Here is a 21929-nt window from a genome sequence, read left to right on the forward strand (position 1 = left end):
GGGCTGCATCCTAGTAAATTAGCAGACAGAAACATTCAGTTACTGGACAGTTACTTTTTGCCCCGATATAGATACATATACCAAACAAACTGTATTTTGAAATTCATCCACATGTGCTTTTTTGTCCACCTTCCATACATTTTCTCCTATAAAAAGGGTAAAAGATTGTTTGGGCTAAATGTGTCTTCTTGTACTGTAATAACTATAGTCTTCTTGAACTATGCTTAGAGTCCAGCCAGTTTTTCCGCTTCCCCACGTAGGCTGCTAAGGCTGGGTGTGGAGGCATGCTTCCTGCAGAGCCAGGAGCTGCAACCCTGTCAAGGTGGACGAGGAAGAGCGATATCAATACCAGTCTTCCCTCTCTAAAGCTAAAGAAGTTCGACCACCGTTGACAGGAGACATCTGTACTGCAGACAAAACTCTTTCTTAACCATGTCTGGGTCTACTTTAAACTAGGTCAAGTGAAGCCCACCCAAGGAGCTTCCTCTGTGAAGTTAATAGTTCAGTAGCCATCATATATTGTCCTCTGGGTTGCTACTGCTGCATTGCTACCCACGAACTAGATAAAATCAGCTTTGATCCAAGTGCACAAAGTGGGAAGTAACTGCAGTGTAGATACTCCCTTAGCAGTGCTATTTTAAGCAAGCTCAGCTACAAATCCCAGAACTTCTAGGAACCTACCATTACAATCAGCAATGAATGTCTGTCAGTGATAAAGACATTGCAAATATCACCAGTCCTTTGGAGTCTTGGTAACTAAAATGAATAGGGCTGTTCATGTCATTATTTCCTTAGAATCCCATATGGGATCGCATCTGGAATATTTCCTTGTGCCTAGAAACAATAGCACTATGTTTTGTTTTGAAATCGCTCTATTCTGCGGTGAGCAAGTGTGCAAGGAAGTGCTGGCAGGACCTGACTGGGTCCCAACTCTACTTGGTTACTGAGGAGATCAAACTGCAAAAGAAGATTGTAGCTATCTAATACATATCATGGTTTAGAACAAAGAGAGCAATTACAATAAAAATAATATTTACAGATACATTTGCAATTCTTAAACCACATTTACTTCATGATCTTCACAGGTTATTCTATTTGGTAAGTCTTGCAGGTACCTGGGGGAAAACTGTGTGTTTATGAAAATGCCCACCAATAGATCAAGCTTCACAGATTTTAGAACAATAGTCCACATAATAATCTTAATTATTGGGGTTATGTAGATAAATAGCACTTGCTCTTATCACTTGTTATTTTCCATTTAAAGTAATCTATCATTTGGCTAGGAAGAGGACAAATCCTGAAGTTCTGTTTGGTCATACTGGGTGCAGGAACACAGAAGGGGAAGCAAACAGCAGTTTCAGGATTCTGTTTTGACAATTTCCTAATTCCTAAGGTTTGGATGATCAATTCAGTCCCTGAAGTAGGACAAAATAGCTCCAGGATATGACAGTTGGAGTAATATTATCAGGTATGGAATTGCCAGACTGTAAGATGTGAGAGCTGTGTCTTGTTTTGTCCTTTGATTACCTTGAGATTCTTTCTGCAGACCTCTTTTACTAATTATTAAGATGGAAACAGCTAATGTAGAGATAGATAGAGGAGATTTCCTATTAAAAGGCGAATATTTTGTTGCCTTCTTCAGAGCTGAATTTTTGCAAGAGCCAAAAAACTGTCTTGATTTTTCCTAATGACACCTCTATATTTATCAGTACAGAAATATTTCTTTTTAAGTAGACTGCATTTAAATATCTAGACATATTAGATTAATATTTAGAAATGGTAGATGTGTTTTTAGAAATCAGGATAAGCTGATGAATCATTAAAGAAAAGATGAAAGAGGGTCAAACATCCAACAATTATTCCAATCATTACTCCATCTGTTAGCTCTACTAACAGATCTGTAGGTGATGTGAGTGTATGTGATCATTTCCTTAACTCTTTTTTCCACAAAACTTGCATTTCGTATCCCAAGCTTAGCTTCTGCTCTGGAGCTATTTTGCCTCCTCACCCTTCAGGATAGCCAGACAGACCTTGGATCCTCTTCCATATCAGGGAAACCTTATCAGGCTCCAGAAGTCATTACATCATATACCCTGCTCAGCCTAAAATGCAGTACCATTACAAAAACACTGTAGAAATAGTCAGTGGGTTATAGCAGCTATTTCTATACACTTTGAAATGAGACTGTCTGCCTTTGAAAGAATGATTTCTATTGGCAGCTATCCACTGGTTGGATACAACTATACAGATGTAGGGGTGTCCCTGGAAAATATCAGCAGTTAGACCCAACAGTGAACAAAAGAAATTACTCTACACCTGGCATATATGGCATCATCACCTTCCCTCCTACATTATTGGCATTCAGATCATGATGTCTATTAAATCTAGAGGCTAACAGAAAGGAAGCTGAAAAGAGCACTGGAAATACACTGTCAGGAAAGAAATCTTGCAGCGAAGAACAGCTCAAGTTTGCAGAAATAACCAAACCACTGGAGAGACAGTTTGGACCAGACACAAAGGGTCACATTTTCAAAGTTTTTACATGGCTGAATTGGACTTTTGTGCCCAGAGTAGAAGATGAAAGTAGAAACTGTGTCCACTAATCATTTTCAAAGTAGGAAAACCAATGTAAATGGGCAAAAATCACTTGGGCTGCCAAAGTCTGCCAAAGGCATATCAACAAATGTTTGAAGAAGGAATTAATGATGGAAATTTCATGTGCCCAGAAAGTGATCTGAATTGATCCTTGAGAATGTGGAGAGAATCTGAAACTACAGGAGTCTTTACTGAGCTGGGAATTCTAGCAATATTTTGCATTGTCCTTAGCAATGTCATGTTTTAAAACACCAAGTTTAGCTTCAGTGAAGATTATTGTGGAGTGTAGCTAGAGATAACTGACAACTGAAACTATTGCTAGCATAAGGTAAGGAGCATGAAGTGTCCTGACAGAAGCAGAGGAAAGGGAGAAGGCAGGCAGGCTCCTCAGGGATGCCTAGGCTGTAGGGGGAAGTATTACAAACTCCCTTTCTTGGATACACAGTGCAAGAAGCATATTAGCACCAAGACTGGGCTTTGTTGCTCTTAGGGTTGCCTATGGTTACAGAGGACTAAGTTTGAATATCTCACAGGTCATCTGCATCCGTATATTAACAGTCTCAAAGTTTCTGCAGTTTCTGTTTATATATAAGCACTTTAGGCAGGTATTTTTATGATCCACTGTCACAATGACATAAATAAGTCATTTTTCAGTAAGGAATAGGTTCAAAGGCACAAAGGGTCATTAGCACCTACCAGTCCCTGAAAAACAAGGGATGCCTTGGAATTATGTAACAATTATGTAATATTCTCTGTTTCCTTCTTCAAACCACTTCCTGGCTAGCATTGCCTACTTTGGGGACTTTGATGTCACCATGCTGACCTCTGGCACATACTTGTTCCAGTTTCCTAGCCTATCTAATTCTCTATTTCTGGGCCAATTTCTGGACTCTGGGTTTATGCAAGGAGCAGTTGACAGGTGGTTTAGACTCAGTGTTAATAGTTTTCTAGTATTAGACTCAGTTTAACAAAGAGGATGTGAGATTGTGACCAAGTTTACCATGCAATTTAAAATTGATCTCATGCCATATTCACTTCCATGAGTATTTCCATTTTGGAGAGAGAAATGCTTACCTGTTCTGGTAAATAACCCCTTTTAACGCAGTCCAGGCCTTCTTGGCAGAGCTCATTGCCTAGCTGGCAAGCAGCCCCAGATTCACACTGAATTCCACAAAGGAGAAAATGCCAACTTTTCATCATCAGCAGGAAAGCTGCAGAGTATGAGCTTTCCACTTAAATTACCATCCCCTCCTAAATGCCAGCTCAACAGATTGCAAGAAAGAAGCACATACTTCACACGCTGGAAGAAAATCGACCAGTATAAGTTTTCAAGCATGCTTGGGAGCCAACCAATCACAATGTTTTGTCAAATTCTGCTTCAGACTGAAATTCAAGCCAGAAGAATATTTACTAGAAGATGTTAAATTTAGTCACTTGAAAATGTTTTTGCACTTAGGGCCAAACTCAGCCTTGGCTGCCACAGTCAATGAGAGCAGGCATGCATTCTCTCTGTGCCTTTGTTGCAGGGTCCCGCTGGGCAGAGCACACTGTGGACTGCACTACTCTGTTTCCTCTACGCAAAGAAGAGCATGACCCCGTCTGTGACTAATTATCACTTGTTATAGACCATGGCAAACTGCTGTACCACGTAGAACTAAGAGACATTGCCCTAACCTGTAAACAGATCAAAGGGACCATGATGTTAGACCGATTTCTATGTCCCATGGAAATATCCCACCTGGCTGCTTGAAAAGGGATGGGATGAAGGAAGAACTAAATCCTTAGTTTTTCACTCAAAGAGTTTTGTGCTTGAAGGAATCCTTCCTTACTCTCTCTGGCTGCAGAAGAACCCCTAACTGAATGCAGTTATGCTGGAAATAAGCTGCAGGATTTAGGATACTGAAGTCAAGGAAAGCTTATCCCTGAGGGCTTTTTAAATCCAGGTAGTGTTTCTTCAGCATTAATGTGGAGGAAAGAAACCAGAACCTATCCTTGCATGTATAGATCAGCCTTACTCACTACCACCTGGCACCGAAAGGCACAGCATAGGTCTTTATAGCACTGAAGCTAGGACAGACAAAATAGTGTGGAATTTCCATCCTGCATGACAAAGATTCAGTGGAAAAATCTCAATATTCAACCCAGTTTTCACACACTTCTTGAAATAACATAAAAATCTTACCATTTAATGCTTTCTTAATTGACGTATTATGTATATCTAGATATGCTTTAAAAATAAGTATTTGAAACTATACAACCAATCTGTGAAAATCTGTAGAATCATTTAAAGGGTATCACAATAAATGAAAGAATTGAATTTTAAGCAAAAAAGTATATCATCTCAGAAATGCTTAGGTTGAAATGCAAAGTCTCTTTTCTAATTATCTGAATCCATCATTTCCTTTGTTTTTACAGATGCTCTTTTAATGGACAAGTTCTCAAATCATGTTGAGAAAATTCAGAGATATTTTAAATCAACTGATGTTCATCCTGCCTTTTTGTCTTCCTGAAGGATTTCCATGTTTTCATTTTGGATTTCAAGGGAATCCAGCTGCTTAATCTCTTCTCACCTCTTAGGAAGATTTCCTTCCAAAGAGATAACCTACAGGGTTCCTAATTAGCTCTGCAAATGGTCAAATGGATTCTTCTCAAAGTGACATGGAAAATTTCTGCTTGTACACAGAAGCATGAACAAGAAAACCTAAGACCCTGAAATATTTTTTTTAAAGTATTTTTACACGTAAACTTCCTAATTAATGATTTTATCTTTATAATATTTATCCTTACCTTTATTTCTATAATTTCAGTTTTAGTTTTCTCATCATTTAAGGAGGGATTCACACAACCAAACCAGAATGAGCCATTTCAGATACTATAGGGTGTCTTGCCTGATTTCCAGTTGCCTCTCAGAAAGGATGTGGATCTCCTCTAAGTTCTGTGTTAGGTCTGCCAACCCTGTACTGATGTCCTGGATATCTAAGGTATCTAAAAAGGCACAGGGCACCTCTGTTTAGGGAATTGGGTCTTGGAAAGAAACAATTAATGATATAAGTACCTCCAATCAGAGAAAACCAACAATTATTATGCCCTTTGTGTTTCTGTCAAAATGTGAAATTATTGTTCAAAAGTAATTCTGCCGAGAATTTCAGAAGTATCAACCACACGTAGGTGGGGCTGATAGCTCATTTAAATTCTGAGCTCTTCTAAGAAAAATCCACAACTGTATGCAGGAATTTCCTGTGCCATGCTCAAATTATTTAAAGATTAACTTGATAGTGTATTCTTTTCCTAGTAGCTCCACTTGCATTTATTAAGAGAAGAGTAAAAAGTTATCTTGCTAAACAGATCGCTGTGCTACAAGTCATATATAACTAAGTGCAAAATATATCTATTTTGGATAGCAACTTGTTTTCCTTCTTGGTGTTCAGAGAGAAATTAAGAAAAGCATTTTTCACTTGTAAATTTGATGTTACCTCTACATATCAGACCAGCTCTCCATGAAAGTTGGAAGTTGTGGCTAGTTTTACAATTCCTCTTTTTTTAAAATGTTATTCTGCTGGTAATAGAACATATGAAACAGTGAATTTCTGTCTTGACAAGTCCTGGCCAAAAACAACAAAAGAAAAGAAAAAGTTTTCAAAAAACCCTGCAAAATGTTTATGAATTCTAATCCTCAGCACATGAATAAATACATCTGACAAACTGCAGAGTATCTTACAAAGGCCTTTCCCAACCTTTCTAATTTGAGTTCAATTACATGTGTAGTGTTTAGAAACTGAAGTTCACCTTGCCAATATTTTTAAACTAGGGTTGCACTGCATACGGTTATTTGTAAAAGTGAAGGGCAGATAATAAGTTATAATTATCCTATTAATCACCTGTAAAGAATTGCATTCAAGGAAGAATGCATCCTCAAATTACAATAATTCGTTGTTTGAAGAGAAACATTTTTTTTCTGTGCCTGGCAGGAACACACTTGGAGTTTGCTGTGCAAGTTCATGAATATTATGATGAAATCAAGCGATGTATATGCTATGGGCCATGTGGTGTAGATTGCCATAAATCTATAGATGTCAACAAATGTGATGATTTCTAACTGCTAACTAGGTATCAGACTTCCTCATTAGTGTCTACTCCTCGGCAACACCTTTACTTATTCTTTTAAGGAAACATCAGTTTCTTATGGTAGTGTTGGTAACAACATGCTCTCTGGAGTATTTTTCTCTTCTTAGCAAGCACAGCGTATTTTCTCTTTGAAATTCTGCTGCACCAGACCATTTAATGCACGTCCCTGAAGACAAAGCTGTGAGTAAGAGCATGTGAAAATAATGCTTATTGCATGAGATGTTTCAGGTTATTACTGATCATATTTGTTTACAAGTGAATTAAAAATGGCTGCATGGTTATGTTTTTCTTCATTCTCAGTTACTGAATTTTTGTCTCTCCTGAAATTTGCTTTGCGGTATTTTGCAAACAGATAGACTCACAATTTATCTAATTTCCTGGCTTCTAGTTATGCTAAGATAAAATGGAAGAAAAATCTCTATTCCAGTACACTTATTCCATTCCTTTTTCTCACAATTGGTATTTTTTCTCAGATAATGGCTAGTCAGTGACAGCAGAAATAGTAGTTGGGTGTGATATAGTGTTAAAACAAAACAAGACTGTTTTCATAAATGGGTAGCACCACCAAATGGTCATAGCTGGATAGAGGGACCCAGGCGCCTACACAGAGGAAGACACATCATATCACCAGCATTGTACAGTTTGCATTAGTCCCACAAGGGTGCAAATTTCAGAGAATGGGTTTAGAAGGGCAATGAAAAGCCACTGATGCCATAAGACACTGCCACAGGGAAGATGATATCAGAGAATATCAATGAAGTGGCCTGGAACGGCAGTTGATCAGGAAGGCAATGCTGCACTCACTAAGATTGTCAAATGCCTTAAGCTAGGTTTTGTAATCTATATTTCAGCACATAAATAAAAGGACCAACACTGAGCTGAGCATCTTTTTCAATACTGCATGCCACCATGCTGGAAAACTCTCCTTATGGGACTTGTCAAAGGTGATAGTAGATAAAACCCAATGATAGCTTTTTGTGGACATGTCTACTTCTTTACATTTCTGAGCATATTTTTGAAAGAGCTATCACTTTATTTATTGCATGTATAATGTAAAAAAATAAGCATAAAAATATGTTTCTTGATGGGTCATAAAGATGAAAAACAAAGGTTTAAAAGAACATTTGGAAAATTCTTCTATCCAGTATCCATCAGAAGACACATTGCTTCACATTATTCACATAGGTATGAAGTCTTGAAGTGTAAGGAAACTGGCGGACTACTTTGCAGTTTGGCACTAATACATTTGATTGGAGAGATTATATAGCGGTTGCCACTTCCCCTGGGGAAAAAAAAGTAACACACTGCACTTTATAACAAGATCTTGCAAAATTCACAATTCATGGTAAAGGCCTTTGTGCTTTCATAAATTATTTTGGCTGCACCTTCAGCAAGCTTATTTTCCTTCTCACCATATTTATAGGAGAAAAAGATATTTTCTAGTGGACAAACAGAAAAATTTTCACTAATATGAATGCTTATCTTGTGTTTGTGTACATAAATAGCACATACTCATATTTACTTAGTCTGATAGCCCACTCTCAAAAGTTTTTAAATTATATATACAGCATTTGATAAATCTTGGACAGTCCATTTAAATTACATACAGATCAACCTGAATCTTCATTTATTCATTTAAAAAAAACCATTTTTGAAGTCTTGGACACATTTTTATTAATGTTCAATTTCAAAAGCCTCTGAAATATGTTCTTTCACATGACAGATGAAGTGTCAAAATACTGCAAAAAATGTGTCTTTGCAATATCCACATCCTAAGATTGCTAGATACCTTGTAAAAGCCATTTTTTTTTTCCATGATAGTTGTCTTGGAAGGTCTGATCCTGATAGATGATATGCACACCAATGACTAACAATGATGTCAAGTCTGGTATTCCACAAAACATCACCAAAAGCAATTTTGAGGTATTAAACCTTACTCAGAACTGGGAAACACTAAAGGATTTATATAGTCATCTAATTTAGATGTATTTATCCAAACCATCTCATCCAAGGTCTGATAATTTCTAAGACATATTCAAATTGCATGGTTTTTATACCAAATGAAAAAAGGACTGATGCCATTGTTACTGAAAGAAAATCAAAGATAGGATTTTCATCAAACTTGGACCATTCTCTCCACCTACTATGATTTATGTTTTACCTCATTTCCTAAAAGGGCGTTTATACAGGCTTCAGATGCATCACAGATGGCAGTAAGGTCATGTCCTCCCTCCAGTGCCAGCACAACACGGCCATCCGCTAGCTTCAGCAATTGCTTGGTTAGGTGACCAAAACCTAGTATTCAAATACAGTAGTGCAAATAATTAAAGCAGAACAGATATTACTAGCATATTTCACATCTGCTGCATGAGAATGTAGAAAGCTCATGGATATTGCACAGGGAGCATGGGATATATTTAGTCCAGTGTCCTGTTTCTGACTATGGCCCACACCAGATGCTTTGGAGTTAGGTCTATGGAATTTTGTATGAGACAGATGTGAGATAATGTCCCTCATGCTGATCCCTAATAGCTGGAGATTAGTTGAAACATGAGGTTGTCTCTCTTCTTACCGCTGTTAACCATTATCACCCTGGATTCTCTTCCTATTTGCACATCAATGTAACATATATCCATGTTATTTAGAGAGATCTTAGATAAACCTGGTCACTTATGGCATTGATACAACAAATAATATTTGTAGTTAAACTATGATACTATAATTAAAAATATTTGTATTTTTCAAATGAGATGATGAAATTTTTATTTACAAATTGCTTCTTCTTTTGTATTTGGTGGTTGAGTATAATATACAACCATGGACTGAAAAATAGTAGAAACATATGTTACCTCTTAGTTACATTTTGAAGTGTTTTTGGAAGCAGCACTAACAACTAGACCACTTATTTTGATTCAATGTTTTGGTATAAGTTGAAACTGTCCAGAACTTCATAGAGATCTCTACTAGTATTGCTCACTCCTGACCAACAATGTTCTAAGAAATTCTGCACCACAGCCAAAAATGATGGTACTTCATTTTGTGTAGTGATCTATAACTACATAAACACTACAACAAAGATTTCATCTGTGATTCAAGTAAAATTAATTTATTTCTTTTTTAACAACAAGAAAAATTGCATGAAAAAATGTTAATTTGGAGAGAAGATATTGGAGAGAAATTTTGTGGTAGTTTCCTAGGACAGCTATTGTTTTTGATGAATCTCCTTTAAGTGAGTAATGATAAGTAAAGCTTTGAAACTATTGAAGTTAAATACCCATCACATCTTGTTCTTAACTTTTCCAGTTGGTCTGTTCTAGTTGCTCTACTGATGGTCATCACTACTCATTCCAGTGCATTTCATAGCCTTAAATAAAGCATTTAGAAGGTACCTGCTAAAGCCTGGGGCTCTATAAAGACAGGAAAATAGTTTTATTATGTGAAGAAGGTCATCAAAAATTAAAAACTATAAAAATGACAAGCATATTTTCTGGAGAAATTTTCCAACACAGAGACTCAAGGCTTGATCTGGCAAACAAGCAATCTCACAATTAGTTCCATTTACATCTTAGGACTTTTTAAAGCACATGCCCAACTGTTTTTAGAACAGGGACTTTAATGATACCAGATTTGGTTTAGCTGTGCAGACAAAAAAAAAAAAACCCAACAAAAAAAAGACCCTCTACTTCCCACTTAATCTATAGATGATCACAGAACACTTGAAGTGAAATATTGTTTCCTTAAGCCACTCCACAATCTTCTGTACCCTCTGAGAACTGCAGTTTTGATTCTAGCAAATTAACTACATTGTGGTTCAAATTACATAGAGGGTTGAAAAACAAATAAAACCTTAAACTCTCATTTAAGCACAACCTTTCCTCATGAAAAAAAACACCCACCCAATCCTCTCTACAAAAGTTCAAATTTAGACAGGATAATAAAAATGAAGGAAGGAGTGGAATGAGGATAACCTTTGATCTTTAGCCAATTTCTACTTTCTTTTACCTACAGGATTTATTTCTGTCTGCATGTTACACGTGCAATCTTCGGATTCATAAGAGAGTGCCAACAGCGTAAACTGAGTCGTACATATAGCATTTAAAGGAAATGAAGAGGAATGAACAGGCGCAGACTCCCCACATCTACAACTCACCCTTTGGGTCTGTGAGAAATTCAAGAGCACTTTTAAGACAACATTATCCTTCGTGTTATACAGCTTCTGTGAAGAAGGGAAAGCTCTATCATGTTTCCCCTGCACATTTTGAAAATTTTGTATGACCACAAATATTGTTACTGCCACATCATAATTTTCTGAGGTGTGCGTGGCAATAAATGTAAAGACTCTGGCAATGCCTTTCTCTTCTTTTAGGCAACCATACATAATATAACTCGTAGACATTGTTACAATGTTAGTTTGCCTGCTCGGTTTCCTAATGATTTTCCTAGTATCAATGTTATAATAATCATCCCTGTCTGAGTCAGGATGCAATGAGCCATACAGAAAGCATCTTTCCCAACAGAGATCACGGTAACAAGATAAAGTGCTGCCAAACAAAATCAACATGATGGGGACTTTTCTTCAGAGTAATTACCCTGAGAAAGTAAAGGTGACTTGCTAGAAAGGGAGGAAATAACTTTAGCCAACAATACCAACATTGCCAGTGACTGAATGAGTTATGGAAATTCTTAACAAAGAAACTTGGATCCTGTGTCACTGCAGCAACCTAGGAAAGATATTAGCTTCCTCAAGGAAATCCCCTGGAGTGCAGAAGTAACAAAATGGAAAGAAAGGAATCCCAGTCAAGTAATGGTTTTAAGATGGGCTATAGTTCATGCCAAATAATTAAGAAAAACAAGAAGAAAATAGTAACAAGCACAATTAAAAGATTCAGTCATCTCCCCTGATATAAGGAGATCAAGCACATATTTAATGTCCCACTGACCAATTCTAAGGTGAGAAAGGAGTCAGACAAGCATTTTGAATCCTGGATCTTCCAACTCATATGAATTTGTAGAAATCAGCAGCAGTTCTTGGCCCTTCTACTGTGCCTGCTGAATAAGGTGCCAGCTGTCATACAGTGATTCTAAAACTGTGTGCTTTCACAGTGGTATGTAACAGTTATAGATTAGTGGCATTTCATAGAAACAGAAAAATTTCAGTTATAAAACAGAAAGTCATGTCAAAGCATCAGTGCTGGATTTGCAGTCCAGCCTTAAATGGGCATTGCTTCTTTGAGGGTGCAGGTGTCTTCAGGCCATTTAGAGTTTGAGTACCTGACTCAATGACAGGCACTATTAATCAGGGCTTGAAATAGTCTTGGCAGTATCCACAATTATTTGTGTCCATAAACATAAGCAAAAATGTCACATATTAATAATAATAATAAAGAAATATTATGTCAAAATCCAATCATTTTAGTCAATAAGTGAGAAAAGACTATACATACAGGGGTATTTCTCAGATCTTGTAAATGTGCTCAGTGAATTTGTACTTCAGAGAAGTAGCAGCATTTTTAAAAATTAGGTTCACGCAGTGTGCTAGGAAAATCTGAGTGTGGTTTTGTGCCAACTATTATTTTCATAATTTCTGTAATTTAAATGGTAAAAGTACCTCTTTCCTTCACAGATCCAATATTTAGACATCCAAGGTAGAATTTACAAAAGCACTAAATATTCATTTGCTATGAACCTATTACAGACAATGATAAACCGTTGATTTACACAAGAAACATTAAAACACTGCTAAGTAGTTCTGAAAATCCTGCTCACCAATTGGTTTACATTGTCCTGACAAAAAAACCTGTGGGTGATCAATTGTACATCTAAGCACAAAAGACTAGATTAAAACTGAAACCATAATAAACCATGTTATGTATTGGAGAAATATGTAGTATATGAGTTGTTATTTGCCAACCTTTGAAGTAAAAATAGCTTCCAAAATTAAAACATAACACGTACTTTTTAATTATACCCTTTCCCCTCCTACAGTGCTAGTAGTGGAGGAGATACAATATTCAGCCTTATGTAAGAAAATATTCTATTGTGGGAAGGCAGAAAGAGAGAAAGTTAATACTGTATTATACTAATGAGCAAGCTGCCAGGCTGTTATTGAAGGATGTAGTGTGCTGATCACTTGAATTACCATCTAAGCAATTAATTCACCTTTTAGTAGACTGATGTCCCAGTAAGGGCACTGTATTTTTTTTTTTCTTTTGTAACAGACAAGCTCCCCATGCACTTCTCTTAGTTCTGCCAAACATCAAGGAATGACATACGTGAGGCTTCTGCCTCATTTGACCAAAGTTGCTGGAGCAACTATACTCTACCTGGACTTACTGAAAACCAAGAAAAAATGTTAAACCCTATAAAAAAGAGAATCCAGAGTTATTTCAGTTTTCTATTTTTGTTTTTGAGGTATCCTTACTCTGACAACCTGAAATGGAAAGTGGCAAACAGAGATCTGGTAAAACACCTCTTAACCAGGCCAGTTCCCCTACCAATGGACTCATCACACAACTGTGTTGTGTATTATGGCTAGACAAAGTAAAAATAACAAGTCAGTTTGTGTGTACAGCCTCCCATTTTGAGAAAGAAACATTTGAGAATGAAGACAATTTGTGGATGTTATTCTTTTCACATCCTTTCCTCAGGAGACAGGGAAGGGAACCTCATGGATGGGGTACACTCCCAGTCAGCACCACAGCACTCCTTATTTGCATAAACAGTCATATATGCAACCCAATTTCCTTGCCAGCAAATGTGCAAAGACCCAGTTAGTGGGGACTAAACCTGCCTCACAAGAAGACAGACTCCTTCCCTCTCCCCCACTGTGCATAAGGAGAGCAGATGTCTCCTGCACAGTTAATTTTTGGGTTGACAGCTGGCCGAACAGAGCTGTGGCGCTGGCCCTTGCTCAGGGAAGGCAGCTGGTGGAGGAACAAGGACACATGAACAACTGAAAGGTTGGCGAAACTTTGGAGTTATGGAGGAAGCCTCCACTTTCTCAGCTTCAGCAGTGGGGCCCCAACAGCTCTTTCAGCTTCAGCGTCTTAGAAGCTACAATCCTACCCTAAATTAAAGGCAGAGTTCTGGTGAGCTCCTCTGGCTACTCAGAGCAGCCTGGAGAGGAATACACGCAAAACAGAAAATCTCCACAGTCTCTGTCCTGGACCTCCAAGCATGTATTTAACTATTATTTACCATTTAATCATGTCATTACTCTCTAATTTACTTGAGAATGTGTTTTCCTCTCATTAAAACTGTTGCAATGATTGCTGCCAAAAGTCTACCCACCAGTGTTCTGTACTCCTTCCCTGTGGTTCCTTCGTGACTATTTGATTAATTTTCATTGATATTCTTCCAACAATAGCATCTAAAATTAACTGGGTCAGTTTTTACATAACTTCCTGAGTCACCAGGCTATGTGTCCTAAATAAATATGTCCATACAGGAGTCAAATGATAATTTACCCTTCCAGCACTGACAGGAGCTAGAACATTTTGTAAAGCTTGTGCTCTATGATAAGAGAACACATTTTCTTGGGTCTTAATTCAGGACCTTTCATTCAAGCAAAACTTCATTTGGATTAAGTCAGAAGTTTGACTCAGTTGGCAGGATGTGGCCCTGAGTGAGGGGGAGAGGGAGATCTTAATGCCAAATACATTCTTATGAAAAACATTTTCCAAATGGCTGAAATTATGAAAGTTAGTGTTGAGGTACCTGAATTTAAATGGTAGAGAGCTGGCCTCCAGGCATTAGCTGCTGATTTCTTGCTTTTAATACCGGAGAAGGAAGCTCAATAACACTTCAAATTACATGTCTCAAGCAGGCATTTAATTTAGATTAAATTAGACAGTAATTGTATGTTAAATAAATACCAACCGTCTCAGGAACACATTTTTTATGGATTAACAATTTATGTAATAGATGTTTTTATTACATGCCTGTTAGTTCTACAGTAATATGTTTTTCATAATTAGCTGCTCTTTAGCTGCTACACTGAACATAACTTATTAAATCTCTATCAAGTACATATTCAACAATACATAGGATACCTCTTCGAAAGCCAAATAATACAAACATATCTCACTACAGGAAAAGGCCACCTTGACAGTGCTCAGTAAGATGGTCTGGGCATCTTCACCTCTCTTGAGATATGTAAGTATGCAAGCGGGTCATACAGTCCATTGCATTTGCTTAGTCATGTGGGAAGGAGGAACTTGTACACCTCCACCACACAACAGCACCATTGACCACCTGATGAAATGTTCCTCAGAGAAAACACGTGGAGGAAGAAGACTCCCCCAAACTCTCTTCCCAACTAATTCATACTAAAAAAAAAAAGGAAGGGACTTCTTTTGTACCCTGTATTATCAAGCAGTAGATATTTTGCATCCTCCATGAAAGGTCATAGAGATGTACAAAATAACGTTGATGTTTTTAGAGCTGTTATAGTGCTGTCACGTGGATTCAGAGGGAAAATATTCAACCACAGATTTCAGCTGCCAGAGTCAAAGCAGGAACTTTTGGATATTTCCAAAACAGTCTGGATGGTTTTAGCCCTGTTCTTACTAGCTATTTGCTCTGTGCCCTCCTTTCTTCTCGGCTTCCTCACATTCTCTTCATCTCTACCTCATCTCACACCTCGCCCAAATAATAGTTTCTCCACTGTCCTGCCATCCTCCCCTCTTTTTTATTTTGTTTCCTATTTAGTAAATCTGCTACCAAGTAAAGCTGGCCAGGAAGAAAGATTATCCATCCCACAGAGTTCTTCAATGTTTTTTTCAGAAACGTAGCTGTTCTGCATCAGATAGCAGAAGCTAAGAGAGGAAATGTAGAACTGTAAACAGCAAGGTGGCATTTCAGAATCTTGGATTCAGATCTCTCTGAAAAAGGCTGTTGCTTCATCTGGGTGGTGAGGAGATTCTCCATGGAGTTTGAGGGGCTTTCTTTTTTTTTTCATTTTCTTTCTTTCTTTTCCCCCCATCCCCCTGGAGATTAAAAATCTCTCTAAAGGGATTCTTTGGGGATAGTCTAATCAGACTGATAATTATCTACTGAAAATCTGTCCCATGTATTGTGAAATCTGCCAACCTGATAGTGCAAGTGGTAGTACTGTTATGATAACTTCTTCCAAATACGATCAAGTTGCCTGTTTTAAACTGATATGCAATATATGCATCTGATGTTACAAATTACAGATGATTATATCTCCAGATCTGAGTCTAGACTCAGTAAGGGGTTGGCTAGAAAACAAGACATCTGATAAAAAAAAATAATTCAAAGTATGAGGAATTTGTTTCTAATCCACGCTGGAATGAAAATCAGATACTACTATTGACTATCCAAATAAATCAGTAAGCTTGATTAAGTTTGGAGAAGTTTATTATAATGCTACTGCCTATAAAATCAACCTGACACATTTTTAAAATATGTGGGGCAAAGTTTCTGCTGTTATAAATGAGTATAGCTGAAATGTGGGCACTGAGTTATGACTGAAAACAATCTGATGGGAAGATCAAGACTTATTTCTTTTTTTAACTGATGAAAAGCCAAGTCAGTTAATTTTGAATTGACCCAAGAGACTAACACAAAGGATCTGATTTAAAGCCCATCACTCAGAAGCTGAGAACTGACTGCCATTTTCTGAAGATGGTCCACAAAATTCTGCCAAGAAAAGCAGCACGGACTAAATGATCTTTCCAACATATACAGTTTCTCAGTCTACAAATTAAGGCTCTCATTTTATTTGCAGTCATTTATTGACCCTGCCACATCAACATATCACATTAAATTAAGGGCTAGTTCCTTAGCCAGTGTTAATCAGCATGTACCATTATCTAAAGACCTGGCCTCCAGATGTGGATCATTCATCATTCCAAGACTAGAGACGTAGATACAATAAGCATATCAGGGATGGGTTCTTGTAGGTGGATAGACTTGAGGTAAATACTCTATTTCCTGACCAATTTGGCATCAAGTCTCCTGGTGAACTCAGTATTAGTATCAGAGGTCCAGTGTCCCTTAGGATTTGGATCACGTTGTTTAATAAACATCATTTTATAATATCAGGAGGGAATAAGGCAGTGCATTTCTAAGGGATTACTGTACATCTCAAGTAGTTACTCACTTTCCCTCTGGCCTTGTGCCCGTTAACCCCACCTGACATATGCTATAATCACCCAGAAATGCACTGCCTGTCACCACTTATTGAAAAGGTAATGTGTAAAACTCACTAAAGGAAATGGTATTGAAACTAGGTTTGGGATCTGACTCCTTACAGTCTTCTGATTAATTGCAATTTCCAAGTAAAATACATTGAGCAACTTTCTATTATGCTGTTCTATTACAAAAACGTGTAAGAATTAAGGATGTGATTTCAACCCATACAACAGCCCCTTTGTCCCTTTTCATACTATTAAAAGGACACACAGATGTCTTGGAATGGCAGGTAAAACCCCACAGAGTAAAAGAAACTGTAGCTACCATTTGAATGACATAGGTGGCTCTATGCAACCTTCTTCTCAAATAGAGAAGTCATGTCAGAACCTTGTCACTCATGTTATTACACAGCAGAGTTTGCAAGAGCCTTAACCTGCTGGGAGCACAAGAAAAGGTGGCGGGGATTTTCATGGGCCTCAGGTGAAGGCAGGACCGATGCCACTTTGTTCTCATGCACAAGAGGTGGAAATATGTAGAACATTTTTATTTGCCGTTTCCCAGAATGAAATATATGACTCATCCTCATCACAGATATGTAAAATTTTTAAAGAATGAGAATAGAGATGTTCCATCTTTGTTTTCATTTTGTAGACATTAGGGTCAGGTTTGGCTGCTGGGTGATTGTGAGGGCTTCATGTGCAACACAACTTGTGATCTGGAACAAGTTAACTGGAATAGGAGTGACCTCTTTGCTTTCCCAGAAATTCTTCCCCCTGGAAACATGTATGAGAATAAAATGTTTTCTTAGAATATCGAATATCTCATGCTTGTCTTTCCAGTCTTCTGACATACAGTTCTCAGAAAGAGCCCTTCTGTGAGCATCTGCAGTCAACTGGCAACCCACTAACTACCACTTGAGAACTAGTGCTCCAATAACCCTCATGGAGTCCTTCACCCACTGTTTTTCTACCTTTTCTTAGAGAAACTTAAAACAATTATGATAACAAGGCCTTTGTGAAAAATGCCTTCAGGTGGCTGAGCCACCATGGAGTACTTCTTTCTGGATTTTCTGAGAGTGAGGAGCAGAGTCACTCAGGAATGACCTGATTCTGCAGGATCCATAAGTAAGCAAATGACTGCTATCTGCTATCTCTACTGTTACCATAGCATGACTGCAGTATTCAGGGAAGCTGGCAGACCTAAAATAATTGGTAATCTTCATTGAATAATAGAAACATCAAGACAAACAATGACATTTCTGTGCTACGTTCAGACCTAAATCCAGCTAACTAGTGTCAAGGTAATTTGAGGACTCCAGATGTTGTTGCAGCTGCATTACCACAGTCATCTTAGTCATTCTCCTTAAAAGTGGAAAGTTCATAACAGGGCAAAAATCATTCATTCATTGTTAAGATACTGTTTCTTGAGCAACATCAGTAATTTCTTCTTCAAGGGAAAACAGTACATTGACTTTTCTAAATGGATACACTGAAAATCTACTACCAGAATAGCTACTGTTTCTCCCTCCAGAGCTTTAACAGCTAAAAGTAAAATAACCTGCTGCCAGAGCTCAAAGGTCCCTAGCCACTCCAGAAACTTAGCAAACAACATATACCAAACTGCAACATCAGGATTGCATTTATTCTTCCTTCTGACAAAGCTAAAGAGCCACAGCAGCTGAAAGCTTGGGCAAAAATTATCCAAACTGCATAGCAAAGCCACTTAGAAACCCTTGAAAACAGAGGTGTTTGACTGTCTCACTACAGATAAGTAGAGAAGATCAACAAGGAAAAACATCAAATTCAGAACAGCTCCACTCATCAGAGCATGCAGCGGTCACTCCAGCCGAGAAGGATGCACTTTTTAGTCATCCTCAGTTTTGGACAAAATGTTGATTTAATTTCATAAAATAAATGGTCATTGACCAAAATTCTAGCATCTTCCCACTGTTTTTGCCTAAATTTTGCAGTTGGACACTATGTTAGAGGGAATTAATTAATGAATTAATATTAATTACACATGAGAGAGAAAGATGAAGGAAAACAAAAATGAGACATGACAGAATGTGGAAAAGGATAAAAGTGTATGTTGGGTTAATAAAAGAGACTGCTATTAATAAGATGACAAATACACTTGTGACTAAAAGACAATAAAGGCATGTAAGTGAAATTACTGGATGACTGAGTGGATGAGCAAGAACAAAAATGAATGTGAATATGAAACAATATTTTCAAGGAATTAGATTTTCTTATAACCATCAGGAATGGTCAGAAAGTAAAGAGAGCAGTGAAGACTTATGATCTTATTTCTGCAAAGGGATGCAGAGCATTTCTGAATTCTTCACCAGGGATATACTTTTGTATCCTTTACATACAGAGAAAGGTGAGGCAGTCCCACAGCTATACTGACATGAAAATGATTCAGATTTTGTCTGCAGTGAACTCTGGTTTCCTCAGTGACCAGTTACTAACTCAAACAAGGTCTAAACATAGACAGTTGGCACTGAATTGAAAATACATTGTGTTTTCAGGTGACAGGTTTGTATGTGTGGGCAAAAATGTTAGGGATAACACTCACAGCAAATAAGGTATTTAAATAAGTAGGTACTTGACAATAAGCCTGCCTCCCTGGGAGCAATCACATCACTTGCCATTTATTCAGAATTACTACCATACTGTCACAGAGACAAAATCTGAAGTAATCCCACAGTTGCAGTGGGTTTATACCTCTGGAACTGTGAGCGAAATTTGGCCAAGTGCAAACATTTCTCTTATTTTAACCATAGTAAAATAACTTCAGAAACTGTGAATGAAATTCACATTAAAGTTCAAATGCATATTTGGAGATCCACATTTTATCAACCAGAACAGAAATTTTACAGTGAATGCACAAGTTTCCTGAACTCATCTGGACCTAGGTTGCCAACAGCAGTTGCTTCTTCTAACCTTTTAGCTACTCATATGTCTTACCAGACCATGCCTTATTCTAATGGGTCATCACAAATAAACTCAAACTACATTTCCATATATACAAATCCTTAGTGGCAGTGGAAAAGGCAGCTTCTGTCTCCCTCCCAGGTGATATGTGACTCTATCTCAAGCTGATGAGCCCTGGCATACACCTAGCCCAACCTGGAACAGCTCAAAGAGTGCCTGGAAGTCTTTTTAACAAAGACCACAAACCAAAAGCTTTCATTTTCTTTTCCTCATACCCATTGTGAACTCAAACAGTAAATCTATGTATTTACTATAACAATTGCAAGGACAGAGTGCTCATATCTGAGCAGAAAACATGTCTGAGGGCAAGGCCTTGCAGGTAGCTAAAGAAAAAAGTAATTTCCAAACTGAAGATTATTTTTGGTGGTGGTGGCTATTAATAAAATGCATTTCTTTAGTGCTAAAATCTATACAAATCAGAGTAAGACGTGGATGTTGTTGCCTATTCAAGAGGTGTGAAATCCAGCATGTGCAGCTGGCAGTGCTGATATAGGTATGAGTGGGTAGGTTACAGGCAGAGGGGGTGGTAAAAAAACAGGTTGTTTTTTTTCCTCCTATCCTGTTTCTTTTACTCCTGCCCAAGAAACAGGCAGGAGTAGTCCTTGTGACCCCTTCAGACTAGGATATTTTTACTTCTTGTACATGCTGCCCTGGGTCTTCCTGCATCCTCACTGTGTCTGAAAATGCTCAAGAGAAAATTGTTTCAACATGATTACTATCTGTTCTATGGGACTGCCATACAGGGCATGCAATTTAATGTTTGGATCAGAGGTCTGTCTGAATTTCTGGCTGTGGCTTTTCATGGCCAGTTGTAATGCATAAGTGATCTGCTGTTTGATGTTACAAATTGGACAATTAGAAAAATAAAACATTTTTATTTTATCTGAATTTAAGATTAAAGAAACAAGAAATCTAGGGCTCCACGGTGCCATTTTTCTATCACCCACTTTTACCAACAGAGCTTGTGGTGTTTAAGCTTGCTTTTCATTAGGGAAAAGAGGATAACAGAAAAAACTGATATACAGAAGAAAGGTAGAGGATAATTTATTTCCTCTATTTTTTAGATTTAGGCAGAAACTTTGAAGTTAGCATTTACTGATGGTCTGCAGTTGCAGTCTGAACCTGGCACTCTCTATACTGAGAAAAGCAAAGGTCCAGAATAGTAGATGTTCATTTAATTAACAACTCTATCTTAAAGCATATGCAAAAGGGGTTCATTGTGCAAGCAAGCATAAATCTCTCTTGGCCTAACTTCAGAGCAATTGACCTTACAACCCAAGTAATATTCCTTTGTGCACAGTTTTTATATGCAATTTCTAGATTTACTGTTTCAAAGAAAGAGCATGTAAACAATTTCAGCTGAGCCTCAAGTGATCAACTCATTCATCCTACAGCTGGATGAAAGTTTGTGCCAAACTGGAAAAATTGTTCTGGAAAGAGTCTCTACTGATGCTACTTTCAGTGGATCCAGATTCAAATTTTTCATTGATTTATTTTCACATGCTGCTGATATCTTAATTAGGAATGAAATTAGAAGAAGAGAAATGACAAGTTTTAGCAGTTCGTTGGACATCAGAGAATATAATAGGAAAAGGTAATGACATTTTGCCGGCCCAAGAGTGTTCCCTTGTCAGTCATTAAAGGACAGCTACAAATAAAAAATTACGAGGCCTTCTCCAAGAAAAAGCCAGAAGAGAAAACATAGGTAACATAAATGTAACTTCTACTTGCTCCCAGTCTAACTATCCAGCATCTTAAAGTCTTGATGTTTCTTTCTTCTATAAACAAAACTTCAGGCCACATTTTAAAAGGTTCAATATGCAAAGCACACATATCACTTCCATACGTGTGTTCTAGGTGACAACTATATGGAAACAGTGACAAACCCTTTCCTCGATTAAACACTGAAAAGCCTTTATTAGAAAATCTACCAAAAATGAAAATGTCAGTAGTGCGCATTAAAAATCTCAAAGTAACTGGCTCCAAGATGAATCTTGGCAGACTAAAGTCCATATGTGGGAGAAGCAATTTTAGCACTTAGCAAATATCCAAAAA

General features: G+C 37.6%; 1 protein-coding gene across 11 annotated transcripts in view; it reads right to left on the minus strand.

Annotated features, from left to right (window-relative positions):
- Nucleotides 1–21929, minus strand: part of HDAC9 (histone deacetylase 9) — a 490905-nt gene that overhangs the window by 21629 nt on the left and 447347 nt on the right. For 10 of the 11 annotated variants that reach the window (XM_074863233.1, XM_074863213.1, XM_074863224.1 and 7 more), the window contains one exon: nt 8882–9015. In XM_074863233.1, the coding sequence (XP_074719334.1) occupies nt 8882–9015 (134 nt within the window). Of the gene's footprint in view, nt 1–7828; nt 8003–8881; nt 9016–21929 lie in introns of those variants that run through there. The other variant, XM_074863244.1, reaches the window with a different exon arrangement.

The sequence above is a fragment of the Strix uralensis genome, chromosome 1 (genome assembly GCF_047716275.1).
Source record: "Strix uralensis isolate ZFMK-TIS-50842 chromosome 1, bStrUra1, whole genome shotgun sequence".
NCBI classification, from domain to species: domain Eukaryota; kingdom Metazoa; phylum Chordata; class Aves; order Strigiformes; family Strigidae; genus Strix; species Strix uralensis.